General features: G+C 46.9%; 1 protein-coding gene across 1 annotated transcript in view; it reads right to left on the bottom strand.

The window, feature by feature from the left end:
* Positions 1 to 429: 429 nt before the first annotated feature.
* The window catches only part of LOC147529317 (uncharacterized), a 32646-nt gene continuing 19714 nt past the window's right edge, over positions 430 to 13361 (bottom strand). Inside the window, 1 exon segment of the mRNA XM_086626489.1 lies at positions 430 to 665. Coding sequence (XP_086482615.1) covers positions 430 to 665 — 236 coding nt within the window.

Genomic DNA, 13361 nt, shown 5'->3' with positions numbered 1-13361 from the left:
CATCCCCCTTCAGAAACACACGGCAGGCCCAGCGCGACTCCCGGTGCCATGTCCCAGCGGCCCAGGCTGTCCCGCGGGCCGGAGCGGAGGGCCTCGGCTGGAGCCGAGCCGCCCTCCAGCGAGGGACGACCCGGCTGAGGAAAGAGCATTACCTCTTCCAGGGGCTACCGCAGAAAACCCTTCCAGACGGGGCCGGGGCGGGTGCCGCGACGGACGAGTCGGGGCGACGGTGCCCCTCCGCCGGCGGCCCGATCGGAGCGCGGCCCCGACGGCCGCGCCGCGAGCCGGCGCCCGCCGCAAGATGGCGCCGTCCCCTCAGGCAGCGCCGGGGCCGGGGCCGGCGGGGCGGCCGGGGCAGCCCGCAGGGTCAGCGGCGCCGCCGCCGCTCCGGCGGGAAGGGAGGAGTGGGGTAGGCGGCGGGGCGGCGGCTCACTGGAGCCGCCCGAGACCTGCCGGGCTCCACCTGACGCCGCCGGCGCGGAGACGCGCCGCCGGGCGAGCGGCCGCCATGTCGCGGGGCCGCCGGAGGGCCGCCCCGCCGCGCCCTGCCGAGGCGGAGCGGCAGGCGGCCGGCGGGGCGCGCTGGCCGCCCGGCCTCGGCCTCACAGGGCTGGTGGTTCTTTCCTGGCGGCCCCCGCGCAGGTCCGAGACCTCGGTCTCGCTGGCTGAAAAGGAGAGTTCAGGCGCTCGGTGCGGGGAGCAGAAGGCTGCCGCCCCGCCGCCGTGCTGCGGCCCTCCGCAAAGCTGCGGAGCGCTGGCTTCAAACCAGCTGCCCTCTTCGCACAGCTCTGGGATGCTGTTCAGGGACCTCGCTCCTCTCCAAAACTCTTTTTTTCCATGGACAGTTCATTCTGCTCCGCTCCTGTGACACCACCGTCCTTCAGTCCATCTTTTTTTTCACTGTGTCTTCTGAGCAGTGAAAAACCTCCAAATCCAGCAGTCCACGATGCTGGCTGCCATGTCGTGTTGCCAGGGGCATGCAGCAGCACCATACGGTGACTCGGTGTTAAGGTAAATCTAGCATCTTTACTAAACCCCCGCATCTGGACTGAGCATCCCTCTAAAAATTACTAAATGCAACAACTTGATCTTAAAATGGGTCTCTTGCAGTGCTCAGCAGCCTCCCCTCCTTGTTTGGTTGGCTCCTGGAAGGCAGTTACAAATTAGGACTAAAAGACCTGGCTGGGATGCAATCAGCTGCTCTGCTGGAAGATGTATCCGCCTCACACTTACTTGTCAGCTCCTGCCTGCTAGATGGTTACCACCTTACCGACTCTGTAGGTGGGATCACCTTATCCAAGTGCTCCCTAATCCACTTCAGGCACAATCAGGCAAGCTGACTCAAACAGTCTGAATTGGTGGGCTGAGCTCCGTCAGCAGATTCTCCTTGAAGCCCATAGTGGATCTAGATGGACAACTCAGTCAAAGTGACAGCAGTGTTATCTTTCCGTAGCTACAACCAGACGGAGAAGAGAATGAGTGTCCTGCGCTGTCATCATAGAATCACAGAATGGTTTGGGTTGGAAGTGACCTTAAAGATCATCTAGTTCCAACCTCCCTGCCATGGACACCTTCCACTAGATTAGGTTGCTCAAAGTCACTCTTCAGTGTTTTCCCAAGCTGAATGACCGTTTTCAAACATACCACTAACCTTTCACTAAAGATATTTTGATGATCCTGGAGGAGGCCTCCTATCCCTGCCATACATAACATCTAGATCCAGCCTCAGTCACATGCCTTAGTACTGTGGTTCTGAGTCATAGAATCAGAATGATTTGTGTTGCAAAGGACCTTAAAGATCATCTAGTTCCACCCCCTCTACCATAAGCAGGGACACCTTCCCCTAGACCAGGTTGCTCAAAGCCTCATCCAACCTGGCCTTGAACACTTCCAGGGATGGGGAATCCATAGCTTCTCTGGGCAACCTGTTTCAGTGTTTCACCACCCTCACAGTGAAGAATTTTTTCCTTAGACCTAATCTAAATCTCCCCTCTTTCAGTTTAAAGCCATTGCCCCTTGTCCTATAACTACACGCCCTTGGAAAAAGCCCCTCTCCAGCTTTCTTGTAGGCCCCCTTTAGGTACTGGAAAGCTGTTAGGTCTCCCTGGAGCCTTCTGTTCTTCAGGCTGAACAACCCCAACTCTCCTAGCTTGTCTTCATAGGAGAGGTGCTTCGGCCCTCTGATTATCAGAGCCTCTGAGTCCGAGATGCTCACACACGTGTGACTATAAGTGTGGGGGAGACAGGAAGAAAGAGGTCACCCACAGCAGCCTCTCAGCAATTCCGTAATGATGGCGTGTACGTAAATGACGTAGGAGGATTCAGAACAGGAATCTGTTCTCAGAAAATATTTGCCCTCTGTGACACGAGGAGTCCTGCTGATGTCAATGAAACGGGAGTGGCAAACCCTGGTCCTCAGTAAGGAGTCAGCTTTCCCTTTTTTTTTTATATTCACAGGGTTATTATGAACATCTGGAAAACAAATTCTTTCTTAATGATTGACAAGATTCTGACCATTTCCTTTCAGACAGCTGGCTTAGAGTAGTAAGACACAGACTCTAGGGTTTAGACTTACTCTTTTTTTCATATGTAGCTTCTTCCACACAAGAACCAAGAAAAGTTTCTGCTTACGCATAATTGTATTCACCAGCAAACTGTAACTGCTTGGGGGGAAGTTTTCCCTAAGATTGTGTTTAAATCCAAGAATCCCCCTTCTCTTTCAAGACTGTGCTCATTATTACAAGACAGACACAATGGTACTAGCTTTGTACGGTCCAATGTTTGTTTGGTACCTCTGGAAAAGAAGATTTAGCAATCCTAAACTCTGTGCAGGAAGTTAGAGAGAAGAGTTACATAGTGATTCAATGCACGATGAGGAGATAATTAAACCTGGCGCACAGGAGAATCCTTCCTAATTGACTCCCTGGATCAGATTTTGCTGGCAACCATTGAAAGCGAAGATTAAAAGAATGTAACAGCTTCTGTTTTCAAAAAGTGATTTTTAAGAGGAAAATATCACACTTCATTAAGAATTTCATTGGAGCTTCCATGAATTATGTTCTAAGGAAGACATACTTCATCACTACCTTCGCTTACATTGGTTCTGTAGATTCAAGTGCATTCTAGGGGAGGATACTTTTTGTTACCATGGTAAAAATTATTTTAACTGTATGTGATCAGCAGTGCCCCTTCTGTTTGCTCATAATCTCTTCTACTCCTCCACTTTCTCCTTCCAAATATATAAGCATCAAGATTTTTTCCTTCTTCCTTTCACTCACACAGAGAACAGAAAAACAATCTCTCAAACATATCCAGTGATGACACCTGTTTATTAACCGGTCTGGATGAAAACCAGCTCTCTTTGTATAGCTGAGTATTCAAGACAAATCCAAAAATGTTAATAGCTAGAAGTTAAACTCTCTTTTTTTAGCCTGGCTTCCTAATGAAATGAGGCTTTGTGATCCTGCTGTCTGTTTTCCTCTCCTTTCCCACCCTCCTCCCCCATTCAAATGCTTTTAAACCTGTTGGCCAATTCCAGCTAAATTTGGCAGAGAAATAGGAAAATAATATCTTTGCAACCTCACCGAGCTTAAAGAAAATCAGTACTGGGCTGAGAAGAGATACCCAAATGAATGCCCTTCTTTTAGGAAAGACCATGCAGTTCCACAGTAACATGTGCAGCTTATGGGGTGACTTGGCAGGATGCACACACCGGACAGCTTGCCTGTATGATGATTACTTGAGGTCTCCCACACCAAGTGTCTGGTGCTTGGCTAGCTGTCACTGCGCTGTAGGAAAGCAGGTGAGACTTATATGATGGCTGGGGAGGACTGGAGGTGGTGCGGGGCTGTGCAAGGCATTGGGTGAAGCTGTAGTTATAGGGTTGTGGATATAGAGGCATGGGATGAAGACGCATGGGAAGCAGCTTTCACTGCATCAGCTGCTCCCAGAATAACTACTCGCAGTGACAGATACTACCCACTTGGTAATAGCCACCTTCAAATAGCACAGTAATCCAAACTGGCACGATTCTTTCCCCGTGATACATTTTGCCGTTCTACATAAGCAATTTGAGTAGGACATGTACGGGAAGATTTCCTGTACAAAATACTGAACAGGAACATTCCTTATCTTTCATGGCCACTGCTTCCAGACAACCTGTATTATGTCCTTAGCATCCTGGGTGGCAGCCAGGACTGCCAGAGTGATGAATCAATAATATCCATAAGGAAAACGAAATGGAGGAGGCTCTTATTCAGTACATTTCTCTTTTGTTAATTGTTGCTATATTTCATTCCAGCACCCCATCTTTCCAAAGGGCTGGGATTGTGACTCAGCTTCAGCAGTTTATATGCTCAGAAGAGAGAGGAGTCACCCTCCTGGGGCTGGTTTCACTATCGCTTCATAAGCTCCTTGGCTCAGCAGGCTTGTCCACCACATGGATCCTTCTCCAGGTCTCACTCATCCCACATCCTGGATCCCTGTCTTGTCCCAGGCAACCAACCGCAATGGACAAGGACAAGGACAGCTATAGCATGAGGGGCCAGGAAGATAATCCTGCTAGCAGGACAGCTGCATAGGGAAACGCTGGCTTTGCTTACCTGGTATCATTGTCCTATCCTCATCAGATGCATAATCTAATTGACAGAGAATGAACTGGACCTAAAGACAGAGAGAAACAAAACCCACTCTCCAACCCTGCTGCAGAAATGCCATCACCTGATGGACAGGCAGTGCAAACTAAGAAGGGCAATTATTTCTTTGGCAGTGGCACATAAATCCAGTAGATTTGTTTTGTCAGTCATGAGTCAGCTCTGAAGCAAGCTTGTGCCTTCAAGGTATGGTATAGATGCTTCAGAGTTGACACCTAGTAAGTCACTCTGCATGTATGGAAAGCTTAGCATTGCTATTTGTAGGTAGCAATTACACTAGGCAGCAGGTTGGAAGGAGGGGTTCACGTAGCTGGCAACCAGAAAGAAGGAGTCAAAATAAAGTTAATGAGATTTCTTTGTAAGATAACTGCTGTGTCCTCCTCAAAATAGGTCAAGGCCCCTTAGGTGGAAACTGAGGGAAAGTAAAACAAAAAAGCAATGAATAGGAATGGGAAAATAAACTGGAAACTTACGTAAAACAAAGAGGCAAAACAGACAGGCCTTTCCAAGCCTCACCTTTTAAGGCCCAGCTCCTGGAGCCAGGAGATGCATACAGTCCCCAGTGCCATTAAAGAAAGTTATTTTCTCCTTGCTATCCTCTGCAAGGAAGACTTTGAAAACATAACATCGACGTGCTTTCAAGAAAAGCCAGAAAAGGTACCTAGATTTGGCTAGCAAACACTGGGTCTTTAAAACCAGAGTGACCTGGTAATTCTTTGAGATTTGCCCCACGAGTTTTGAACAGTGACGAGGTGTTCAAAGTGCTGGTAGTACTGTATGGGTTGGATGAATTAACAGTTTGGGCCCTGGAAACACTATTCAGCTATGCTGCTTTCTGGGCATAATGAGACTATTTTCATTAAAAAAGGTGTTTATGTGCAAATATGTAGCTTTCAGGTCAAAGAGAAACCTGGTATCAGAAAGTAAACAGGGACTGAGATGGCTAAAGACACGCTGAAGCCTGTAAGCTCCGTATTATAAGGCTAATGTTTCCAAGTGCATCTGGAGACGGTACGTTTATATTGCTAAAAGACCCAGCTCACACCACAGTGACAATGGGACACTATAATGATATTGGCAGCTGCCTGCAAGTCTTCTACTGCTGATGTTTTAGAATAGGTCAGACACCACAACCCATATTTAGAGCATGCTTTTCAGAGACACTGGCCACCCACAATTCCTACAGGGCTAGGCACAGACATCAAGCCAACAGCTGTAAAGCTCTTATTTCCAATGTTGTGTTCCCAGTCAACACACAAAGCTTAGGTAGGGAACATATAGTCAGGAACGTCTTCTGGGTTTGTCTTTTATTTTTTTTTCAGCCTCTTTCCCAGCTAGTCTTACTGAAGAACAAGAAAATCAAATGACTTGCATGGAGGTCACAGAGTGAGTCATCAGCTCAGCCCAGTGACGGTCAAATAATGCTTATTTGTAAAACTATAATTTTATAGTGCTCTACTGCATAGCTTTAAAAATGAATGTATGGGAAAAATACACCCACATATGACAAACGTACTTATACTCTCTCCACTTTGGGTGGACATTCTGTTAGTCACAGGGAAGCATCTGTGTAAAGCTTTTTTTGTTGCTGCTTTTTGCTTCTCTAGACATTTCATCAAATGGTCCCTGAGTCAGAAGAAGTGGGTTTTGCTATTAAAGTCTGTGTGGAGGCTGCATTCCAAAGCTGTTGGAGGATTCAAAGATAAATGTTCCTACTTTGGGGAAAAAGAAAAAAAATCTAACGTCTTTGATTTAAAAAACAACAATAACAACCACAATCCAAACTGAATGTAATGTTTACAAAGACAGCAAACAACTAATGATCCTGCCTGATAGTCACTTTGGAACTGAAACCCAAGAGGAGTTTCATTAAAGCGCGAGTTCCTTTAAAATTGCTTTCAATTGCATAGCGTACGCGCCTACCACACTAAAAAAAAATTATATTGATTCATATCGAAACTAATTCCAACAGCAACAAAATATTAGCCAGCAACCTCGTACAGCCACTGTGTGATACACAAAGCTCTTTGGAGCGGGAGCCATCTCTGTTCTGTGATTTGTATTTTGTGTGGTAAGGATGGAATGAAAGCCTGTAATAATCCGTCTCAAGAAAATATTTGGGGGTGAGCATATCGGCTATGGCCCCTTTGGCTCGCTACTTTGGAAGCCTCATCTATCTTCTCAGATACATGGCTTGCATCAACAAAACAAGGGAGAGCTGTGCAATGGAAGATGGTAGAATCACCCCATCCTGTGAAAGCGATTCCCATACACATCTAAAACCAGCAGCTGCAGAACACGCAGGAGGTATACTACAATGAGGTCAGATCATGCTCACCTTCAACGTAAATATAGGTATGTTGCTAGAAGTAGCATCCCTGTCTTAGTTCGAGGCAGCCGCTGAGCAGTACCTCCAAACTCACAGTTGTCCCTGCTGTGGTCTGCCATGGACAGCAGAAATTACCAAGAGCATCTACGCTCTCCTACGTAGTATCTGTTGTCATCTCTTACATGGAGTTACCTAAGCCTAGATGGACTTGGAAGGATTTTGCCCTCCCGCATGAGGCAGAAAATGTTTTCTCCCTGTTGCCCTGGGCACGCTGACACGCAGATTGGAGGGAGTGACTTGCTCCCGGAGGGGGAAGCCTGCAGCAAAGCTGGGCCCAACGCTTGAGTGCAAAGTTGAGTTCTTACCCCATGCCATTTTGCCCATTTCCAGCAATATCCCATGGCTGGGATGATCCATTTCATACGAAAAGAGTGCCCTGGATGAAGGGAGAGAGTTTAAGAAATTCATCTAGCCTCACTCACTCGTGTAGCTTTAACTCTTTCTTGCCTGGCTTAGCGGTGAACAGCTGAAGAGCTCTACCTCATCAGCCATTCAAGGTGGAGCTGGACACCAGGGGAGACAATGAGCTTCTAAAAGTGGAGCTTTGCAGAAGGAAAGCTGTTGAGTGAGGCTGCACAGGAAAAGGGGACAATTTTGTTTGAGTTGGCCTGGTCCCTGCCTCACATTGCCTTTGTGATCATGGCCTAGGGAAAAACAGACCTCGAGCAACATTGATTAGCCTGGTGCACCTCGTCTCCAATAGTCAGGGCACCAAGGCAATTATAGCTCATGTCCAAGAAAAGATAAGATGAATGAATAAAAATGTTGAAATATTAGATCATCAGTAGAACAATGAAAACCTCAAACAGATGCAAACAACGTTATTGCCTTTTTTCTTCTTCTTTTTTTTTTTTTAACTTCAACCTGAAAACCTGTTTGGGCCAGAATTCTTTGGAATCGCTCTACTAAATGTGCCTATAGTTAAGAGATAAAAAAAAAAAAAAAAAAGAGGTGTTAAAGCTGCTAGGAGATGTGATCATCACAATGAGGGACTGGTTGCAGCCTGCAGGAACCTGAAAAGAAACTGGTGAGTGCAGGAGTTAGAAGGCATTGCTATGACAACAAAGCAAACCACTCCTGAAGAGAATAGAAAATATGTACAGCCATGCCAAAATCATAGGCAAAGAAATGTATATTCTAAGAGGAGGCAAGTGAAACATTGGCTTGGAAAACAAAATTACACCTTTAGCATGATTTCTGCTTTATACATGGCACCTCTTCAGGAAAAGCATGCGTTTAGCAGAGGGAAATAAACTTTCATCAAAGCACCTCTTTGCTCAGTCCTTACGCTTTGAGGAGGTAGCAGAAAGATCTGTGCTCCGTGTTTGCACTCTCAGATTTCGGTTAGCCATGGTTGTTTAAGCTATCCATAAGGTGGTCTCTATGCTTTTTTCCAACAAACTAGTACAACAGTTGTTGTACTAGTGAACAAATTTAATGCTCACTTTCTTACATTTTCCCTCCTCATAAAATTAATCTCATTTACCAGAAGATGCCTTTTTATTCACATTCAAAGCCTAGGATACTCCATGGAGGGTTAAACCTAGAAATTCCTCTAGCATTCTGGCAGAGAAGGTTTCCATGTTCTTCTACAGCTGCACATAAGTCATTAACAAGATCGGTCCAAGCAGTTGTCTGGACCATACCTAGGAGAAAGCTCCCTGGCGACACTGATGCTTGATGACAGTCAACTCTTAAAATCAGAGCCAGCATGGATGTTGACATAACGGTCCACACTTTGCGTGCTCAGCCAGGAGGGGAAAATCCTCTGGTTCCCAAAGTGAAGGAGCAGGCTGGAGGAATACACTATAACACAGTGTGCTGAAGAGGTGGTGAGCAGCATCTAGGGTTTGTCGCGGGGAGCAGAGCTGGGCAGCTTTGTGCCACAGGATTGTTCTGCACAGGGGATGTCCTACACTGGGAGAATTTAACAGATCCTGCTGGAGACAGGGCAGTATCAGGCCCTACCTCAACAGTCTGATGATGGGTTTTGAGATTTATCTTCTGAATTAGCTCTGGAATGGTAGGAGAGAGGGCGTCATATACACAGGCTCGAGTGAGTTGTTCTCTGTCTCTACAATGTCTTCATGATGCAGCCCCCTGCCTCCCTCCAGCAGACCCGAGCAGTTCTGCATTATTTTCTAGAGTAAATGCTTTCCTCCTTCAGCCTCAGAGATTTCGTTCCCCTATGGCACTCCTTAGCCAGAGACCGAAACACAGAGCTCAACTGTGATACACCGTACCCTGCAATACACCTGGAACGTCAGCAAACTAACGTGTGAAAAACGTCATCCCAGGCTAGGAGATACCTCGCAGTGACAACAACGACGACGAGAAAAGTGTCATTGTCCTTGCCTGTCCTGTGAAAGCTTCTGCCGTGGAGCTGCATGGCTTGAACCCCCCAGCAGAGATACAGCCTGTGCCACCAAAGGGAATTTCAGCCTACGGCAACACCACCTACGTACCCAGACACGCTAAACTGTCAGAAACACTCATCTGTCAGCATAGCTCTGTCTACACCAGCGCCTTGCCAGCAGTGGGGGAGTTGATTTCTTTCCACACCCTAGAATTACACTGGCAAACTCTGTAGGTTACACTAAGCCACAGAGCGCAGGCCACGTGTGCATACACTTTATTGGCCTTCATTTGATCCTGTGCATTAAAGGCAGCTGGGCTTCCTCTCTTTCCAACTAAATAATAATTACACCTATTGTTCCCAGTGGGCAAAGAGACCCTGTTCACACATATCCAGAAAGACAGGGTATATAATTAACACCTTGCTAGGATAGAGAGCTTTTGTTCAGGTTACTTATGGCATGTCTTGCAGCCTGAAAACAGTGCTTCTTACATTCGTTTCAGCTTGTTTCCTCCCTGCCTCAGAGCTTAACTCCCCGCTTCTTCCCAGGTCATTGTGCACGAATGCGTCCAGCAGCAGTGCTCCGTAGGCTGAGGCCAACAGCTTAATCTAGATGCCTGGAGGAAGAGGTCCCAAACCTTTGTGTGCATCCACGTTCCTGCACATGGGCGGGTGCTGAGGCTGCCGTCACTGCTGCTAGACTCGTTTGCAAACACATGGAAAAGGTCTCTTCCAAAGATGCAAGGCAGAGGACAGGTCTCTCACCTTGAGACTTGGGCAACAGGAAGAAGGTGAAGTTCCACCAAATGGCTGGGCTTGAATAACAGCTCCCTGCTCTCCTCTTCCTCCTTCCTTTCTCTTTTCTTCCTTACCTCATTTCCATCCCCACCACAGCTCTCATTTTCACTCTGCATTCTGTCCCTTCCCTTCCCATGTGCTGGACTCCGTCCTTTGCTGACCAGTGTGGTCAAAAAAAATCTCCTTTATTGTGTGTGTGGATTTAGGTTTTTACTTTTTCACTTTAGGTTTCATTTTTCAAGCCCCTCGTTCAGTTCATTCAACTGAATGATCCCAAACAGGCTGAAGACTGGCACAAAGCAAGAAGCAGAATAGTCACGGTTAAGGGCAGAAAGAGAGTGGACAGGGAGAGGGGAGATATGCTCCCTTCTTCTAGCAGCAATCTGCCATTAGATCAGCTCAAACTCTCTTCCATAACTTTGCCATTCGTTTTACCAACGCAACGATTTGGATTACAGTACTACGAGGAGGCAGGAAAGGTTGAAATACATCATTTTGTCGGTAATAATGTTGCCTATGTACAATTGTAGCAGCAAAGAATCACTTCATTTCAGGGCCAAAATCCCACAGGCAAAAGCATTGTATTGCCAGAGCAAGGTCTATCTTCACAATACGAGCTTCCCAGGAAGGCAACTCTCAAAAACTCTTCGGACATGGTGTTTCCCAGCAGGCCGAAAGGCCCCATGACCCACCCAGGCAGAGCAGGGCAACCCTCCCCACTCCTATGACCCCGTATTGCAGCTTCTGTACATGAACTGCCAACAAGATCGACATTTGCACTAACAGGCACCAGCACACTCAGGGATACAAAGCAGAGAGCAGGAGATGAAGAGCAGAAGCTACACTCTAGACCTGAGGAACCATAGCAAGAGCAGAAACCAAATGGTTTGGCACAATCGATACAGGTTTTGGCCATTGACTGATGAAGGAGCAGCTGCAGCTACTGCCTTACAGCAATAGGTCCTGGCAAGCAGCGAGGTTACCGACGCCCAGCCGACAGGCGTTTGCATAGCCAACATTTCATCACTTCACTTCAAGCTCAGTCCAGCTGGTACTACCTGATTTGGCAAGGTCTCTGCAACCCCAGGATGGTGTTTTGCCCACTGACAGCTCTACAAATAGCCAAAGTGTTGTACCAATACAACCTGAGGGAGAAGGGGCACTTACATCAGCTTAAAGACACCTAAGTACCAAGTTCCTTTGATGGGACCACTCTGCCTGTCATCAACATGAAGCTAGAGGTCAGCTCTGTATCAGAGCACTCCCAAATCAGCTGGATTAACTTAAAACCCCTTTGTCAGCTCCATAAACTAACATGATGCACAGCTGGGTTGGTAGCATATAACATTTTCACCGCCTCAATATAGATAAAGCAGCACCAGTGCTTTGAGGAGAAAAAGGTCTAAAAAATAGACCATTTCACACCTGTACCAACTTAATAAAAACAATAATAGCTGTGTTTTGTAGATGGAAAGTGCAGCCACACTCACGCAATCCTGGCGGGCTAAAAACTCGTGTAGCACACAGTTCTTTTTTTTGCAGCCAACTCTAAACGGAATGGCATCTGGTGCCTTGGGGTTTCATCCCTTCCAATTAATGAACAAGCTTTATCTCCCACTGGTGCGACTGAAAGGTGATCCTGTGATCTCAGGAAACACTCATTTCCCCCCTATTCTAATTTAAATAACATCCAGCCCCACCCTACCAAATAGCCACTGTCAGGAGCTTTAAAAAGGTGGAATGAGATTGCAGCAGACAGGTAAGCAATTAGGCAAAATAAGCAGCAAGTTCTTCTAATTCCACAGCCATGCAAAGGTACTGTTCATTTCCTGCGACAACTACTGTATCTAAATGATGTAGGATGTTTAAATGGATTTGACACCTGACATTTTGCTAACAACCTCTGGTTTCAGACCTCAGTGTTACAAAGTAGCGTGAAGGCCCCTTATGCAGGCACCCCACCGAAATTCGTAGGACCTGGACAAGCTTCTAAAACCACCATGATAGCAATGTCCCTAAAACACACGGTGGTATTATTGCACTATGATTTGAAATGTTATTTTTAGAATGTAGCAAAAAACCCAACCCAAAACAAAACAAAAAAAAACAGCCCCAGCTTCAGTTTTCCATCTTTTCAAATTCTATGGTCAACAATATTTCAGCAGTTGCCTCTGGAGAGGATAAAATATCCCTTCAAGAGTCAGGCACTGCCAGGAGAAGGGCACAGGCTGCTGGAGATGGGCACTACCTCCCCCGTCCCACGAAGTTCACCCAGGGCAGCAGCCAAAGGAGTGTTATTTCAGATCTTTTTGTAACAGCAAGTCAGGGGAGTTCAGCAGTGCCCAACAGACCAGGCAGAGGCAGAAAGGCTATGTCCCAACTGCCTGGGACACTGCTTTCCTGCTTTCCATAGGAGATCTCTGATCTGCTTTTGCTGCTAGTGGCTGGAGACAACTGCATCTGTACTGCCTTAGGCATTTTTCTCCAGGATCTCATCCGGTCCCCTGAATAGAGACAGCAGATGCACTTCCTTAGGTTCCCAGTCCATTCCCTGGATGAAAAGTTATCTGCCATCCCAGTTATCTCAAAAGGACGGCTCTGGGAAGGGTGTCTTAGCCCTGAAAAAGACCCTGTTATGAGGAGTCAGGGGAAGTAAGGTTAAAGAGAAAAGGAGCAGCAAAGCTGGACCACAACATCTGATTGAAATCTCAGGTTTTACTCACAGTTTACCGCAACTCTCTCCCACTTCCAAATTTTCTCATGACAGAATGAATTGCTCTATCAACAAGGGTAAAAGGAAAGAATTAATTTACCCCTCCCATCCAAACTGATTATCCAGACTTCCATATCTTCAGGACCTGAGTAATGAATGAGCTTCCTGTGATTATAGCCAGGCACACCAAGAGAGCTCCGGTGTTAGCCTTCACGCCTCTGGGTCAAAAGCTGTAAGGACCACACAGTGTATCCGTGCTTATCAGAGACAGCAGCAATGTTTTAGCATGGCAAACAGTAACTCCTGTAGTCTTTGACCTTGTGCACAGTAGAAATCTTGTTTAAAGAAAAAAAATAATCCTCCGTTTCACACCGCACGAGATGGCGCACGGAGCATTGGGCTAATGGGAAAATGCTGGAGTCTTGGTTTCCCTGCCAGACCAGACCAAGGGTA

This window comes from Tauraco erythrolophus, chromosome 2 (assembly GCF_009769465.1).
Source record: "Tauraco erythrolophus isolate bTauEry1 chromosome 2, bTauEry1.pri, whole genome shotgun sequence".
NCBI classification, from domain to species: Eukaryota; Metazoa; Chordata; class Aves; order Musophagiformes; family Musophagidae; genus Tauraco; species Tauraco erythrolophus.
This window is presented reverse-complemented; position numbering and strand designations above follow the sequence as displayed.